General features: G+C 37.0%; 1 protein-coding gene across 1 annotated transcript in view; it reads right to left on the bottom strand.

The window, feature by feature from the left end:
- CCDC7 (coiled-coil domain containing 7) overlaps positions 1-19,581 on the bottom strand; it is a 172,791-nt gene that overhangs the window by 68,675 nt on the left and 84,535 nt on the right. Inside the window, exons 7-8 of the mRNA XM_006086710.3 lie at positions 17,518-17,579; positions 15,760-15,816 (exon numbers count right to left, since the gene is read on the bottom strand). Coding sequence (XP_006086772.1) covers positions 15,760-15,816; positions 17,518-17,579 — 119 coding nt within the window. The remainder of the gene's footprint in view (positions 1-15,759; positions 15,817-17,517; positions 17,580-19,581) is intronic.

Below are 19,581 nucleotides of genomic sequence, written 5' to 3'. Positions count from 1 at the left end.
AAACAAGATTGATGAACCTCTAGCCAGGCTCACCAAGAAGCAAAGAGAGAGGACCCAAATAAACAAAATCAGAAGTGAAAGAGGCGAAATAACAACAGATCTCACAGAGATACAAAGGATTGTAAATAATAATAATAATAATAATAATAATAATACAATGAGCAACTCTATTCCAACAAACTGGTCAACCTAGAAGAAATGGACATATTCCTAGAAAAATACGACCTTCCAAAACTCAACCAGAAAGAATCAAAAAATCTGAATAGGCCGATAACTATGGAAGAAATTGAAGCAGTCATCAAAAAACTTTCAACAAACAAACAAAAGACCTGGACCAGATGGCTTCACAGGGGAGTATTTTTTAATTTCTTTATTGGTTAAGGCAGGGGTCCTCAAACTTTTTAAACAGGGGGCCAGTTCACTGTCCCTCAGACTATTGGAGGGCCGGACTATAGTTTAAAAAAAAAAAAACTATGAACAAATTCCTATGCACACTGCACATATCTTATTTTGAAGTAAAAAAACAAAACGGGAAGAAATACAGTATTTGTATTTGCATGTGGCCCCCAGGCTGTAGTTTGAGGACCCCTGGGTTAAGGTATTACAAATGTGTCCTCATCTCCCCAATTAACCTCCAACCTCCCCCCACCCCATGTTCTTATCCCCCTGTTGTCCATGTCCATTGGTTTGGCTTATATGCCTGCATACAAGTCCTTTGGTTGATCTCTTCCCCTTAACTCCACCCTCCCCTACTTTCCCTCTGGGGATTGATAATCTGATCGCTGTTTCTCTGTCTTTGGGTCTGTCCCTGTTCATCAGTCTATGTAGTTCTCTATATTCCACAAATGAGTGAGATCATGTGGTATTTATCTTTCTCTGACTGGCTAATTTCACTTAGCATAATGCTCTCCAGTTACATCCATGCTGTTGCAAAAGGCAAGAGTTCCCTCTTTTTTACCAAAGCGTAGTATTCCATTGTGTAGATGTACCACGGTTTTTTAATCCACTCATCTGCTGATGGGGACTTAGGCTGTTTCCAAATCTTAGCTATGGTGAATTGTGCTGCTATGAACATAGGAGTGCATATATCCTTTCTGATTGGTGTTTCTGGCTTCTTGGGATATATTCCTAGAAGTGGGATCACTGGGTCAAATGGGAGTTCCATTTTTAGTTTTTTGAGGAAACTCCATATTGTTCTCCAGAGTGGCCGCACCAGTTTGCATTCCCACCAGCAGTGCACAAGGGTTCCTTTATCTCCACATCATTTCCAGCACTTGTCGTTTGATGATTTGTTGATGATAGCCATTCTGACAGGTGTGAGATGATACCGCATTGTCGTTTTGATTTGCATTCTCGTATAATTAGTGACTTTGAGCATGTTTTCATATGTCTTTCGGCCTTCTGTATGTCCTCTTTCGAAAAAGTGTCTATCTAGGTCCGTTGCCCATTTTTTGATTGGATTATTTATCTTTCTATTGTTAAATTTCATGAGTTTCCTGTAAATGTTGGAGAGTAAACCCTTATCGGTGATATCATTGGCAAATATGTTCTCCCATACAGTGGGCCTTCTTGTTGTTTGGTTGATGGTTTCCTTTGCTGTGCAAAAGCTTTCCATATTGATGTAGTCCCACTTGTTTATTTTCTCTTTAAATTTCACTGCCCTAGGAGCAGTATCAGAGAAGAAATTCCTTCAGCATATATTTGCGATTTCGCTGCCTGTGGATATCTCTAGTATTTTTATGGTTTCCCATCTTACGTTTAAGTCTTTTATCCATTTTGAGTTTATTTTTATGTATGGTATGAGTTGGTGGTCTAGTTTCATCTTTTTGCATGTATCTGTCCAATTTTCCCAACACAATTTATTGAAGAGACTGTCTTGACTCCATTGTATGCTCTTGCCTCCTTTGTCGAATATTAATTGGGCATAGTGGTTTGGGTCGATTTCTGGGTTCTCTGTCCTGTTCCATTGATCTATATGTCTGTTCTTGTGCCAGTACCATGCTGTTTTAAGAACAGTGGCTTTGTAATACAGTTTGATATATGGTATTGAGATTCCAACTACTTTGTTGTTCTTTCTCAGGATTGCTGCAGCTATTCGAGGTCTTTTTTTATTCCAGATGAATTTTTGAAGTGTTCGTTCTAGATCTGTGATATATGCCATTTGTAATTTAATGGGGATTGTATTGAATCTATGATTGCTTTGGGTAATATGGACATTTTTATGATGTTGATTCTACCAATCCATGAACACGGCATGTTCTTCCATCTGTTTATGTCTTCCTCTATCTCTTTTTTCAGTGTCCTGTAGTTTTTCGCATGTAAGTCTTTTACCTCCTTAGTTAAATTTATTCCTAGGTATCTTAATTTTTTTGGTGTGATGGTAAATGGGATTGCTTTTTTAGTCTCACTTTCTGTAAGTTCACTATTGGTGTATAAAAATGCCATGGATTTCTTGGCATTAATTTTGTATCCTACTACATTGCCGAATTCATTTATTAAGTCTAATTATTTTTGGTGGACTCTTCAGGGTTCTCTATGTACCTTATCATGTCATCTGCAAAGAAGGACTGTTTTACTTCTTCTTTTCCAATTTGGATGCCTTTTATTTCTTCTTCTTGTCTAATTGCAATGGCTAGTACTTCCAGTACTATGTTGAACAGGTGTGGTGAGAGGAGGCATCCCTGTCTTGTTCCTGTTTTTAGGGGAAATGATTTTAGTTTTTGCCCATTGATTATGATATTGACTGTGGGTTTGTCATATATAGCTTTTATTATGTTGAGGTATGATCCTTCTATTCCTATCTTGCTGAGAGTTTTTATCAAGAAAAGGTGTTAGATTTTGTCAAATGCTTTTTCTGCATCAATTGATATGACTATGTGATTTTTATCTCTCAATTTGTTTATGTGATGTATTACATTTATTGATTTGCGGATATTGTACCATCCTTGCATCCTGGGATAAATCCTACTTGGTCATAGTGTATGATCTTTCTGATGTACTGCTGGATCCGATTTGCTAGAATTTTGTTGAGGATTTTGGCATCTATGTTCATGAGGGATATTGGCCTGTAATTCTCTTTCATTGTGTTGTCTTTCCCTGGTTTTGGTATTAGGGTGATGCTGGCTTCATAGAATGAGCTTGGAAGTGTTCCTTCCTCTTGAATTTTTTGGAATAGTATGAGGAGGATAGGTTCTTGTTCTTCCTTGAATGTTTGGTAAAACTCCCCTGTGAAGCCATCAGGCCCCAGGCTTTTGTTTGCTGGAAGCTTTTTGATTATTGCTTCCATTTCTTCCATAGCTATTGGCCTACTGAGATTTTTAGAATCTTCCTGATTGAGTTTTGGAAGGTTGTATTTTTCTAGGAATATGTCCATTTCCTCCAGGTTGTCTAGTTTGTTGGAGTAGAGTTGTTCATAGTATTTTCTAACAATCCTTTGTATTTCTGTGGGGTCTGTTGTTATTTCTCCTCTCTCATTTCTGATTTTGTTTATTTGTGTCCTTTCTCTTTGTTTCTTGGTGAGCCTAGCTAGTGGTTCATCAATCTTGTTAATCCTTTCAAAGAACCAGCTCTTGGTTTTGTTGATCTTTTGTATTGTTTTTTTTTTTTTTTTTTGGTCTCTATGTCCTTTATCTGCACTCTGATCTTTATTATTTCTTTCTTTCTGCTTACACTGGGCTTTTCTTGTTGCTCTCTCTCTAACTCTTTGAGTTGTAGGGTTAGGTAATTTATTCTCATTGTTTCTTGTTTCTTGCAGTAGGCTTGTATAGCTATGAACTTCCCTCTCAACATTGCTTTTGCTGTGTCCCATAGATTTTGGATTGTTGTGTTTTCATTGTCGTTTGTTGCCATGATGTTTTTTATTTCTACTTTGATCTCTCTGGTAACCCAGTCATTGTTTAATAACGTGTTATTTAGTCTCCATGTGTTTGATTTTTTTGGATTGTTTTTATTGTAGTTGATTTCCAGTTTTATGCCATTGTGATCTGAGAAGATGCTTGATATGATTTCTATCTTCTTGAATTTGAAGAGACTTTGCCTGTGACCCAATATATGGTCTATCTTTGAAAATGACCCACATGCACTTGAGAAGAATGTATATTCTGTGGCTTTGGGATGAAATGTTCTGAAGATGTCAATTAATTCCATCTGATCTAGTGAGTCATTTAGGATTGATATTTCTTTGCTGATTTTTTGTTTAGAGGATTTGTCCAATGGTGATAATGGGGTGTTAACGTCCCCTACTATGATTGTATTGCTGTCAATCTCTCCCTTGATCCCCTCCAGAAGTTTTCTTATGTATTTGAGTGCTCCTATATTGGGTGCGTACACACAGGGGAGTTTTAACAAACATTCAAAGAAGAAATAAAACTTATCTTCCTCAGATTATTCAAAAAAATTCATAAGGAAGGAACACTTCCAAGCTCATTCTAAGACAGCATACCCTAATCCCAAAACCAGATAAAGACAACACAATGAAAGAGAATTACAGGCCACTATCCCTCATAAACATAGATGCCAAAATTCTCAACAAAATTGTAGCAAATGGAATCCAGCTTTACATTAGCAAGATCATACACCATACCAAGTGGGATTTATTCCAGGGATGCAAGGATGGTACAATATCCGCAAATCAATAAGCATGATAATCAAATAAACAAATTGAGAGATAAAAATCATGTAGTCATAGCAATTGATGCAGAAAAAGCATTTGACAAAATTCAACATTCTTTGTTGATAAAAACCCTCAGCAAAGTGGGAATAGAAGGATCATCCTGCAATATAATAAAATCCATATATGACAAACCTACAGCCAACATTATACTCAATGGGCAAAAAATAAAACCATTTCCCCTAAGAACAGGAACAAGACAAGTATACCCACTCTCACCACTCCTGTTAGACACAGTACTGGAAGTGCTAGCCATTGCAATTAGACAAGAAGAAATAAAAGGCATCCAAATTGGAAAGGAGGATGTAAAACTGTCATCATTTGCAGATGACATAATGTTATACATAGAAAACCCTAAAGACTCCATCAAAAAATTATTAGACTTAATAAATGAATTCGGCAATGTAGCAGGGTACAAAATTGACACCGAGAAATCTATAGTTTTTTTACTCTCCAATAATGACAGTACAGAAAGAAAAAATTTTTTTTAAATCCCATGTACCATTGCAACGAAAAATTAGGATACCTAAGAATGAACTTAACTAAGAACGTAAATGACCCGTATTTGGAAAATTGCAGGAAGTTGAAAAATGAGATAGAAGAAGACATAAACAAATGGAAGAATATACCATGTTCATGGATTGGTAGAATTAACATCATTAAAATGTCCATACTACAGATTCAAAGGAATACCCATTAAAATAACAATGGTATATTTCACAGACCTAGAACAAACTCTCCAAAAATTGCAATAAAGGAATACCCCGAATAGCCACAGCAATCCTGAGGGGGAAAAAATAAATGAGGAGAGATCTCAATACCAGATATCAAGGTATATTACCAAGTCACTATCCTCAAAACTGCTTGGTCCTGGCACAAGAACAGACATATAGACCAATGGAACAGAACAGAGAACCCAGAAATCAACCAAAGATACTATGCTCAATTAATTTTTGACAAAGGAGGCAAAAGTATACAATGGAGTCCAAACAGTCTCTTCAATAAATGGAATTGGGGAAATTGGACAGATACATGCAAAAAAAATGAAACTAGACCACCAACTAACACCAAACGCAAAAATAAACTCAAAATGGATAAAGGACTTAAACATAAGATGGGAAACCATAAAAATCTTAGAATCCACAGTCAGCAAAATATTAGACATATCTCATAGCAATATCTTTGCATTACAGCTCCTAGTGCAATAGAAACTAAAGAGAAAATAAACAAATGGGACTATGTCAAAGTAAAAAGCTTCTGCACAGCAAAAGAAACCATCAAAAAAACAACAAGGATGCCCACTGCATGGGAGAACATATTTGCCAATGTTATCTCTGATAAGAGCTTAATCTCTCAAAATTTATAGGGAACTCATACAACTTAAAAAAAGGAAGATAAACAATCCAATAAAAAATGGGCGAAGGACCTGAATAGACACTTTCTAAAGAGGACATACAGAAGGCCAAGAGACATATGAAAACATGCTCAAAGTCACTAATCATCTGAGAGATGCAAGTCAAAATGACAATGAGGTACCATCTCACACCAGTCAGAATGGCTATCATCAACAAATCAACAAATGACAAGTCCTGGCGAGGATGTGGAGAAAAAAGAACCCCCGTGCACTGTTAGTGGGAATGCAGAATGGTTCTGCAACTGTGGAAAACAGTATGGAGTTTCATCAAAAAATTAAAAATGGAACTCCCATTTGACCCAGTAATCCTACTTCTAGGAATATATCCAAAAAAATCATATTGCCTCAGCTATATGAGAAACACCAATCCGAAAAGACATATGCATCCCTATGTTCATAGCAGCTCAATTTACAAGAGCTAAGATTTAGAAACAGCCTAAGTGCCCATCAGCAGATGAGTGAATTAAAAAATTCTGGTATATCTATACAATGGAATACTATGCTGCTGTAAAAAAGAAGGAATTCTTACCATTTGCAACAGCACAGATGGAACTGGAGAGCATTATACTAAGCGAAATAAGCCTGTCATAGAAAGGTAAATATCACATGATCTCATTCATTTGTGGAATATAATGAACATAAACTGATAAAAAAAAAAAAAGCAGATCCAGAGGCAAAGAAGCATTGAACAGACTTTCAAACCTCAGAAGGATGGCAACGGAAGGGGTGAGGGGGAAGAGATCAACCAAAGGACTTGTATGCATGCATATACATAACCAATGGACATAGACAATATGGGGGTGAGGGCATATGCTGGAAAGTGGGAGTGGCCTGGGAGAGGACAATGGGGGGGAAAGGAGAGACATATGTAATACTTTAATCAATAAAGTATTTTTAAAAAAGAAGATACAAATAAATGGAGGCATATATCGTATTCATGAATACGAAGAATTAACATCATTAAGATATCCATATTACCAAAAGCCATCTATAGCTTCAAAGCAAGCCCAGTCAAAATACCAATGGCATATTTTTGCAGAACTAAAACAAATAATCCAAAAATGTATATGGGACTACACAAAAAAACTGCCTCAGCTATATGAGAAAGAAGAAAAAATTTGGAGGTACCAGGTTACCCAATATAAAGTTATACTACAAGGCCATAGTAATCAAAACAGCATGGTATCACCATAAAAATAGACATAGATCAATGAAACAGAATAGAGATCCCCGAAATAAACCCATATCTATAAGCAAAAACACACAATGGGGTAAATATAGTCTATTCTATTAATGGTCTTGGACAAATTGAACAGATAAGTGCAACAAAATGAAACTTCTTACAACATACACAAGAATAAATTCAAAATGGATTAAAGACTTACATGTAAGACTCAAAACCATAAAAATCCTAGAAAAAGCATATACAGTAAAATATCTGACATTTCTCAGAGCAATATTTTTTCTGATACATCTCCTTGGGCAAAGGAAACAAAACAAAAAAATAAACAAATGGGGTTACGTCAAACTAAAAAAATTTTAAACTACAAAAGAAACCATCAAAAAAATGAAGAGACAACCTACTACATGAGACAACATATTTGACAATGATACATCTGATAAGGGGTTAATATCCAACATTTATTCAAAACTCATATTTGGGAACCAAGCCAATGAGGGCACAGAGATCTTGTATTCATACACTGGGATGTTCAAGGCCATTCTGGCATGAGCCTAAACGGGATGTTCAAGGACTCTGAGCCTGGGAATCATAATCAGGCTAAGATATCGAGCGGGTTCAAGGACATACAGTATACTGAGCACTTCTGTAGCCAAAATATGATTGATGTCACTGTTGGCAATCAGCCTTCTTTGTCTCTGGAGTAATATACAAATTACTGACAAGTTAATCTGTTAGAGAGAGCAGCTGGGCAGAGAACTCCAAGAAGCAGAGGCAGGAGCACAGAGAAATAGCTCCAATGTGTGTAGAGAGCTCAGACAGAGCTGAGAGCTGGTACTGCCACAATATAAGGCTAAGAGCTCATAGAGGGTTCAGATATAGCTACCATGTTAATCAGCCAGTGTTCTGGGAAGGGAACACAGAAGAAGCTGCTGAGCCAGAGAGCTGAGATACTACTACAATGTAAGGCCATGAGTTTAGAGGCAGTGCGCAGCTGCTCAGCTAAGGACTGTGAGTACAGAGACTAATGCTACTACTGTGTAGAAAAGGATATGTATTCACCAGCCAGTGTCCAGCTGCCTGCCTGTATAGACTTTGCTGTAAAGAATTGTTTTGTCTGATGGCTATATGGCCACTAGCTTCTGCAATAAAGACTCATTCTTATACACCCACAACTTCTCATGGCTTCTCCATCTGCCCTGCCACCAATAAGTGACCTGCTGACTCTGACATCATGCTACTCAACAACAAGAAAAACAAAAAAAAATCCACTTAAAAAATGGCAGAGGACCCAAATAGGCATTTCTCCAAACAGATGATATAGTCAATAGACATGTGAAAGATGGTCAACATCACCAATAGCCAGAGAAATGCAAATTAAAACCACAATAAGATATCAACTCACACCTGTCAGAATGGCTATCTTCAGTAAATCCACAAATGGCAAGCGTTGGTGAGGATATGGAGAATGAGAACCTTCATGTATTGTTGGTGGGAATGCTGACAGGTGCAGTCACTATGGAAAACAGTATGGAGGGTCCTTAAAATTTTAAAAATAAATGGGCCTTTAAAATCACTGATTCTACTTCTAGGGATTTATCCATAGAAACACAAAACACTAATTCTAAAGAATATATGCACCCCCTATGTTCATTGCAGGGTTATTTACCATAGCCAAGCTATGGAAGCAACCCAAGTGCCCATTAATAGATGAGTGGATATAAAAGCTGAATATAAATAAAAATAATAATGAAATGTTATCATTTTCAACAGCATGGATGGACCTAGAAGTTATGCTTAGTGAAATAAGTCAGTCAAAGACAAATATCATATGGTTTCACTTATATGTGAAATCTAAAGAACAAAATAAATGACCCTAGTAGGTTTGGCTCAGTGGATAGAGCATCAGCCTGTGGACTGAAGGGTCCCAGGTTCAATTCCAGCAAAGGGCACATGCCCGGGTTGCAATATCAATCCCCCGTAGGGGGCATGCAAGAGGCAGCCAATCAATGATTCTCTCTCATCATTGATGTTTCTACCTCTCTCTCCCTCTCCCTTCCTCTCTGAAATCATAAATATATTTAAAAAATAAAGAACAAAGAAAATAAATGAACAAACAAAATTGAAACAGACTCATAGATATAAAGAGAGAACTTGTAGGTGCTAGAGTGAAGGAGGTGTTAGGACACTGAGTGAAAGAGGTGAAGGGATTAAGAAGCACAAATTGGTACAACATAGTCACAGGGAAGTAAGAAAAGCATAGGAAATATAGACAATGATATTGTGATGACTATGTATGGTGCCAGTTGGAGTAATGGAGACATCAAAGGGCAATACTTCATAAAGTACCAGAGACCCGGTGAACGAATTTTTGCACCAGGGGGTTTCCTCGGCCTGGCCTGCAGGATTGGGCCAAAACTGGCTCTCTGACATCCCCCAAAGGATCCCAGATTATGAGAGGGCCCAGGCCAGGCCAAGGGACCCCACTGGTGCATGATCAGGGCCAGGGAGGGATGCGGGAGGTTGGCCAGCCAGGGAGGGACCACGGAAGGGCTCCAGGGTGTGTCTGGCCCATCTCACTCAGTCCCAATTGGCTGGACCCCAGCAACAAGCTCACCTACCAGTCAGAGTGTCTGCCCTCTGGTGGTCAGTGCATATCATAGCAAGCATTTGAGCGGCCTTAGCATATCATTAGCATATCACACTTTGATTGGTTGAATGGCCGATTGGACGACCGGACACTTAGCATATTAGGCTTTTATTTTATAGGATATGGTTGTCTAACCAACTAAGCTATATACCCAAAAACAATACATAATAAAATTTTAAAAACTCAAACAATCTAACCTTATGCCTAAAGAAATTATAAAAAGAACAGCAAACAAAGCACAAAGTGAGTAGAAGGAAGGAAATAAAAAGATCAGACCAGAAATAAATGAAATAGAATCTAAAATAACAATACAAAAGATCAATACAAGAGCTCATTCTTTGAAAAGATAAACAAGATTGGTAAACATTTAACCAGATTCATCAAGAAAGAGAGATGATTCAAATAAATATAATCAGAAATGAAAGAGGAGAAGTAACAACTGACACCACAGAAATTCAAAAGATTATAAGAAAACTAGAGGCCCAGTGCACAAATTCAAGAATGAGTGGGGTCCCTTTGCCTGGTCAGTGATCGAGGCCTATCGGGGACTGGTCGGCTAGGGCCACAGAAGGTTGACTGTGGGAGCACACTGACCACAGGGGGAAGCTCCTGCATTGAGCGTCTGCCCCCTGGTAGTCAGTGCACATCATAGCAACTGGTTGACCGGTCATTACAATTGTTCTGGTTGTTTGGTTGTAATGGTCACTTAGGCTTTTATATACATAGATATTACAAACGTCTATACACCAACAAATTGCACAATATGAAATAAATGAATAAATTCCTAGAAACACAATCTTCCACAAATGAATCAAGAAGAAATAGGAAATCTGAACAGACTAATTACAACTAATTTAATAATAATAATAAAATAAAAAAACTCCAGCGAACAAAAGTCCTGGTCTGGATGGTTTCACATGTGAATTTCACCAAATATTCAAAAAAGAACTAACATCTATCCTTCTCAAACTATTCCAAAAAATGCAAGGGGAGTAAAGACTTCCACTCTCATTTTACAAAAACAGTATTACCCAAATCAAATTCCAACACCAAATGAAGACACTACAAAGACAAAAATTATAGGCTAATTTCCCTGATGAACATGGATGCAAAAATCCTCAACACAATATTACCAAACCAAATCCAGAAATACATTAAAATATTAAACACCATGATCATATGAGATTTATTCCTGGGATACAAGATTGGTACAATATCTGCAAATCAATTCACCTGACACACCACATAAACAAAATGAAAATTATATGATCCTATCTATAGACATAGAAAAAGAATTTCACAAAATCCAGCACCTATTTAGGATACAAACTCTCAGAAAAGTGGGAATAAAGGGAACATACCTCAACATAATAAAGGCCATATGTGACAAACCCAGTCAACATCATACTCAATGGGCAAAATCTAAAACCGTTTCCCTTAATATCAGGAACAAGAAAGGGATGTTCACTTTCACCACTCTTGTTCAACATAGTAGTGGAAGCCCTAGGCACAGCAATCAGACTAAAAGAAGAAATAAAAGGCATCCAAATTGGAAAGGAAGACGTAAAACTGTCATTTTCAGATGACATGATACTGTATATTGAAACCTTAAAAATTTCACCAAGAAAAACAAACAAACAAAAAACACAACAACTATGATTGATATAGACATTCAGTAAGATAGTAGGATACAAAATTAATATTCATAAATCAGTGGTATTTGTATACACCAATAATGAACTATCTGGAAGGGAAACTAAGAAACCAATCACATTTACAAATGCATTAAAATAATTAAATACCTAAGAATATAAACAAGGAGGTAAAAGAACTATACTCAGAAAATTAGAAGATACTAAAGAAGGAAACTGAAGAAGATACAAATAAGTGGAATCACATACCATATTCATGGATAGAAATAATTAACATCATTAAAATGTCCATACTACCAAAAGCAATCTACACTTCCAACATAATTCCTATCAAAATATCAATTATGTATTTCACAGAACTAGATCAAATCATCCAAAAATTTAGATATAAGCACAAAAGACCATGAATAGTCTCCACAATCTTGAGAAATGAATAAAGTTGGAGGTATCACACTACCTGATATCAAATTATACTTCAAAACCATATTAATTAAAACAGCAGGATCTGACATAAAAACAAACATATAGATTGATGGAACAGAAGAGATGGCCCAGAAATAAATCTATATGATCAATTAATATTTGACAAAGGAGGAAAAACATAACAATGGGGTAAAAAAATCTATTATAATAAATGGTGCTGAGAAAGTTAGACAGACATGCAAAAAATTGAAATGAGTACACCTTACACCATATACAAGAATAAACTCAAAATGGGTTAAGATTCAAAACCATAATAATCCTAGAAAATAATAGTCAGTAAAATCTCAGACATTTCTTGTAGCAATATTTTTTCTGACATATATCCTTGGGCAGGGGAAACAAAAAAAAATAAACAAATGGCACTATATCAAACTAAAAAGTTTTGAATAGCAAAGCAAAACATCAACAAATTGAAAAGACAACCTATTGAATGGAAGAAGCTATTCACCAATGATACATCTGATAAGAGGTTAATATTAAAATTTATAAGAACTCATACTTTTCAACACCAAAGAATACAAACCAATTAAAAATGGGCAGAGGACCTGAATAGACACTTCTCTAATAGACATATGAAAAGATGCTTAATGTCACAAGCATTTGCATTTATGGTTTAAATGCAAATCAAAATCATAAGATATTAGCTCACACCTATCAGAATGGCTATCTACACTAATAAAAGACAAAGATGCTAATTGACTGTACCTTCACTACACCGTAAGCCACACCCACCAGCCAATCAGAGTGACTATATGCAAATTAACCCAACCAAGATGGTGGTCGGCAGCCACGGAGTTGGAGCAAGCATGAGGCTTGGTTGCCCGGGTGATGGAGGAAGCCAAGCTTCCCCCTTGCCCCTGAGCCGGCTGTGGCCTCCGCTCATGGCAACAAAGTTTCAATTATAGAAGACAAATAAATCCCAGATACCTACTTCCAGCCCAGCCTCACTGGGAGCTTGGATGGCTGGGGGGCTGTGGCCAGCCTGAAAACAGCCCTCAGCCCCTCACCCAGACTGGCCAGGCACCCCAGCAGGGCCCCCCACCCTGAAGGGGCTGTGGCCAGCCTGAAAACAGCCATCAGAGCCTCACCCAGGCTGGCCAGGCACCCCAGTGGGGATCCCCCCTGAAGGGGCTGTGGCCAGCCTGAAAACTGCCATCAGCCACTCACCCAAACTGGCCAGGCACCCCAGCAGGACCCCCCGACCCTGAAGGTGCTATGGCCAGCCTGCAAATGGCGCTCAGCACCTCACTCAGGATGGCCAGGCACCCCAGGGGGAACCCCTACCCTGAAGGGGCTGTGGGCAGCCTGCAATGGCCCTCAGCCCCTCACCCAGGCTGGCCAGGCACTCCTATATAATAAAAGGGTAATATGCAAATTGACCCTAACAGCAGAACGACTGGGAATGACTGGTCACTATGACACACACTGATCACCAGGGGGCAGATGCTCAATGCAGGAGGAGCTCTGCTCAGCCACAAGCCAGGCTGATGGCTGCCAGTACAGCGGTGGTGGTGGGAGCCTCTCCTGCCTCCTCAGCAGCACTAAGGATGTCTAACTGCAGCTTAGGCCTGCTCCCCACTAGCAAATAGGTATCCCCCGAGGACTCCTGGGCTGCCAGAGGGATGTCTGACTGCCAGCTTAGGCCCAATCCCCCAGAGAGCGGGCTTAAGCCAGCAGGTGGTCATCCCCGAGGGGTCCCAGACTGGGAGAGGGCACAGGCCAGGCTGAGGGACCCCCGAACCCCAAGTGCACAAATTTTTGTGCACCAGGCCTCTAGTCATTAATAAATCCACAAGTGGCAAGTGTTGGTGAGGATATGGAGAAAAAGGAATCCTCATGCATTGTTGGTGGAAATGCATACGTTTCAGCCACCTGGGACAACATTATGGGTGTTTCTCAAAAAAATTTAAAATGGAACTGCCTTATGACCCAACAATTCCACTCCTGGTATTTATCTGAATAAAACCAAACCACTAATTTGAAAGAATATATGCATGTTTGTTGCAGCAGTATGTACAATAGCCAAGATATGGAAGCAACCCAAGTGCCCAATAATAGATGATTGGATAAAGAAGTGCTACATATATACAGTAGAGTATTACTTAGCCATTAAAAAAAATGAAAATTTACCATTTGTGACAGCATGGATGGACCTAGAGGGTATTATGTTCATTGATATAAGTCAATCTGAGAAAGACAAATACCATGTGACTTCACTTATGTGTGGAATATAAAGAACAAAATAAATGAACAAACACATTGAAAACAACTCATGAACACAGAGAACCCACTGGTTCTCAGAGGGAAGGAGCTTTAGATACTGTTTAAAAAGGTGGAGGGATTAGAATGTACAAATCGGTAGTTACAAAATAGTCACAAGGATGCTGGTTAAAGCCTGGGGAGTATAGTCAATAGTGTTGCAATAACTATGTGTGGTGCCAGGTGGGTGCTGAAGTTATGGGGGGGAGGGGAAGAAACACTCTAAGGTTTGTGATTGTCTAGCCACTGTACTGTACACTGAAACCAAAACAAAATAATGTTGAAAGGAAAAATTTCTACTATTATATTTTTGGGAACTTTTTGTTGTTGGAGGATGTGTTCCATTGGCATATAAGTAGGCACGAGACTTCTTTTTTAAACCATAATGAAGCATCATGGACCAGAATTACCCTTCCACCTTTAAATAATGAAAAACTGGACAAAAATAAAGGAACAGCAATGTTCAGACATTGGAGAACAGAAAGCACAAGGCAGTAATCCCTGAAAAAAAAAAACAAAAAGGAAAAAGACTTATGACATTCATGCCAGCTTATTGCCTGGTGTTTCTAGGTCACAGCAAAAGAAGTTTCCTTGAATTCAAAGACAACGTTTAGAGTTTTGGCAACTAGAATTAATGGGACACAGTACTAAAGAGAAGCAAGCCACACAGATTAAGAGACAGCTCCGTAGATGTGCAGAGGGTTTGATGTAGAGAGAGGCTTTCACTATCCATTCCAAAGCTCTAGATACCTTTCTATCCTACCTAGATAGAATCTCTTGATCAGAAGTCTATATAGAACCTGGCAATACTAAGGCATGTATATCTGTCTTTGTTTTATACATGGCAACATTAGGGTTTAAAGCTCATGTTGAAAGAGGACAGGATTCCCATCAACTATTTCTAATCAATTCTTATTTTCCATTTCTAAACTGTATTCCATAGTATATATTACATGATTGTTAGAAAATTCTGTCCATTATTAAGACATAAGTAAGGTAATGCCTCCTTCCTGTTGACAAGTTGTCAGAACTTTCACATCCTAGTTCTAGCAGCTGTGACTACAGCTGAGTATCTACCAGTAGCATTAGTGTTTATGAGATGATCTATAATTAATAGTAACAAAATCTAAAAACAATCTCTTAATTTTATTACTGCTCCATCTTAAAGGCCTGCCACTCCTGCAACTTTTTAGTACACTCTAATCACAACTAAAATCCTCCATTCCCAGTAATATCATGGTGCTCCTCAAAAATGAGTCTATTTTTCGTAACATGTAGCCTTAACTAGAAATGTCAATACTTGCTTGATAACCAGCTTGATTGTATGACTCTAAAATTCAGGGAATCTATGTTATAACTTAATAATTGTTACTTTAAATTATAGGAAATTATAGAAATCAATGCCCTCAATAGAGGTTAGTAACACTGATGCTTAAATAAGTGGAAACTTACGTGATTCAGATGCAGAAACTTCTATAAAGTCTTCAGTTGAGTGAGTTTTTATGAATTCTGAAATAATGGTGAATTTGTTGTTTCAAATATAATAATTCATTCAAAAGAAAAAATTCTAAGAAAAACAATAGAGCTACCAACATGTAGATCCTCGCAATTGGGTAACAATGGTAATATCTATAACTGAGTGATGTGAAGTCATCATTTTTTTGACAAAACTTGGTTTTCATCTTATATTCTCTTAATGTTACCATCATATAATCCCCCTTCCTTTCATATCCAATCACCAAGTTTTGTCTATTTTACCAGGCACATATTTCTCAAATATGACCCTTCTTTTTCACTTGTGTTCTAACATAGGCACTTATATACAGTAATAACTTATCTTTCCTACTCCCAGACCCCTAATCTAGCTTCTACCATGTGGCCAGAATAATCTTTCAATTAAATACAACAATGTCACTTCCCTACAAAAAATCGTCAATGAGTCCTTATTATATTTAATTAATTAATTAATTAATTAATTAATTTTTTAAAAATCCTTAGCGCAACATTCAATCCCTCTCTCCTACCTTATCCCTAACTATTGCTTTATAGTCTAGTCCCGTGGTTGGCAAACTGCGGCTCACGAGCCACATGCGGCTCTTTGGCCCCTTGAGTGTGGCTCTTCCTAAGCCTTAGGAGTACCCTAATTAAGTTAATAACAATGTACCTACCTATATAGTTTAAGTTTAAAAAATTTGGCTCTCAAAAGAAATTTCAACCATTGTATTGTTGATATTTGGTTCTGTTGACTAATGAGTTTGCCGACCACTCGTCTAGTCTAATACCATTCCAGTTGTAATTCCCCATTCATACTGTTTGTTCATATTATATCTTCTTAAAGTACCAAATATCTCCCTTCTTCACTTAACTAAGTCCTATTCATGTTTTAAGGTTGCATAAAACCTTCCTAAGACTCAAATTGAACAAATTGGCTCCTTTCTGTAGACTCACTGCGAATTATACAAACAATTAGCATGCATTTCACTATGAAATGTGATAGCATGTGCTTGTGCCTTTAGTCAGTTGTGGGTTTTATGGGAGCAACAACCAAATTGTATTCATTTTATACACTCCTAGAATTTGCAATATAGTAAGAATTTTTATTAAAAATATAAAACTCACTGTTTTGTTTTTCAAATTCACCATTAAATATCTTTTTAATTAAATATATCAAGGTACCCTAGCCAGTTTGGCTCAGTGGATAGAGCACTGTCAGCCCGTGGACTGAAGGGTTCAATTCTGGTCAAGGGCACGTACTTTGGTTGCAGGTTCCCAGGCCCTGGTTGAGGTGCATGCAGAAAGCAACCAATTCATGTGTCTCTCTCACATTGATGTTTCTCTCTGTTTCTCCCTCTCCCTTCCATGCACTCTAAAAAATCAATGCAAAAATATCCTCCAGTGAGGATTAACAAAAAATAAAAAAATGTATTGAGGTGACATTGGTTAATAAAATTTTATAGGTTTCAAGTGTAAAGTTCTATGATACATCATTTATGTATTGCACTACTTGTTTACTACCCAAAGTCAAATATATTTCCATCACCATATATTTGACTCCCTTTACCCTTTACTACCTCTCCTCCTTTCCCTCTAGTAACATCTTTTGAAATTTACTATTGTATAATTTTATGGCTATGAGCTTTTAAACTATAAGTCTCAAAATGTTAATGTATTTAGGAAACATCATAAAGACAAACATATATAAAAGATCACCTTCAATTTTCTGCTGTACATTTACATAACTTTGCACTGCTTCTGGTGGACTTTCACTATCCCTGTTAAAATGTCAATAAATAAAACATTTATTATCAAAGAATAAGATTCTTAAATAAGAACTAGGATATATACTGCTTGTAAAATAAAATTTAAGATGTTCTTTAGCCTTTATTCACAGGCAGTAAAGTAAATTATTAGCAAGTAAATAGGTCAAACTCTGTAATTCTATAAATTCTATAGATATACCAACAATATTCACAACAAAAATAGCAAAATTAAATTGGGTAGAAGCATGAAATTTCTTTTTGTCAATTATTATTAATGTGTATGCACTAAAATACAAGTTTAGAGTCAAAATACTTTGCTTAAAATCTGTTTTACTCACTTATTATGTGACTTTGGGTACTTAAGTTACTTAACCTCTCTAAGCTTCAGTTTCTTCATCTATTAAAACTAAGGTATTAGAGTACCTATTGCATAAAGCATTTGTAAGGACCAAAGGTAAATGTAAAGTTACAAGGAAAATACCTAGCAAATATCAGACAATTAAATTTCAGGGATTAATATTAACATATGATTAGAAACTAATTTCATGCCTGACAAAGATGCTCAAGGGAATATAGCTGAGCCTCTTAAACAATGCTCTATTATGCAACCCCATTGGAACCAACTCATGTACCACTCCCTTCATTCATTTAAGGCTAGTCAGTGATAGATGGAGCTACCAATAAAGTAATTGCATAATAAACAGTAGCCCTTCCCAATTACAGGTACTTTCTATTTTAACACTATAAAATTAAAAGGTTTGGTTTATGTTTAATGCAAAACAAGTTGTTTATAAATGATAATTTTTACTTAGATAAGTTACTATACCAGATGTGATTAAAAATAACAGAATAATAGAGGAACAAATGAACAGATATTCCATGGAATGAAATAATTAACATTGTTGAAATGTCCATACTATCCCAAGTGATCTACAGATTCAATATAATCCCTATCAAAATTCCAATGGCACTTTTCACAAAAATAGAATGCAGACTGGTATATCCACTGTGGAAAATATGGAGTTTCTTCAAAAAATTAAAAATTGAACTGTCTCTTGACCCAGTGATTCCAACTCTGGAAATATATCCTAAGAATCCTGAAACACCAATTCAAAAATATATAACCACCCTTATATTCATTGCAGGGTTATTTATGATAGCCAAGATCTGGAAACAGATCAGTAGATGAGTGGATAAAAAAGCTATGGGACATTTACACAATGGATTACTATGTAGCTGTGAAAAAGAAGAATATCTTACTTTTTGCAATGGCATAAATGAACCTGGAGATTATTATGCTAAGTGAAATAAGCCAGTCAGATAAAGACAAATGTCACATGATTTCACTTACAAGTGGAGTCTAATTAACAAAATAAACTGACAAAATAGAAACTGAGGCATGGATATATGAAACAGACTGACAACTGACAGAGGGGAGGGTAAGGGGGGACTAGATGAAAGAAGGTGAAGGGAATAGCCAAAAAACACATATGTATAACCCATAGACACAGACAGTGTGGTGATGGCCAGAGGGAGGGGGGCAGGGGATGGGTAGAGGTGGGCAAAGGGGAGAAAAATAAGGACATCTGGAATAGTGTCAACAATAAAAATTAAGTTTTTTAAAAAAAAAGAGAAAGAATCCTAAAAATTCATATGGAACCAGAAAACAGCCTGAATAGCCAATTCTTCAGAAAAATAAAAAAAAATGGTTTAAAAAAGAAGAACAACAACAACAACAAAGCTGGAGGAATCTTACTTCCTGATTTCAAACTATAGCAATTAATGCATTGTGGTACTGGTATAAAAAATACATACAGACCAATGGAACAAAACAGAGAGCCCTCATGCCTGCAGTCAATTCGTCTTTGACAAGGATGCCAAGAATACACAATGGGGAAAGGATAGCCTATTCAATAAGTGTTGCTGGGAGAACAGAATATGTACAGGTAAAAGATTTAAATAGAACCATCATCTTATACCATAACACAAAATGAACTCAAAATGTATTAAAGGC

Source organism: Myotis lucifugus, unplaced genomic scaffold (assembly GCF_000147115.1).
Source record: "Myotis lucifugus unplaced genomic scaffold, Myoluc2.0 scaffold_29, whole genome shotgun sequence".
In the NCBI taxonomy this organism is placed as follows: Eukaryota; Metazoa; Chordata; class Mammalia; order Chiroptera; family Vespertilionidae; genus Myotis; species Myotis lucifugus.
The sequence above is the reverse complement of the archived record's forward strand: the minus strand, read 5'-3'. Positions and strand labels throughout refer to the sequence as shown.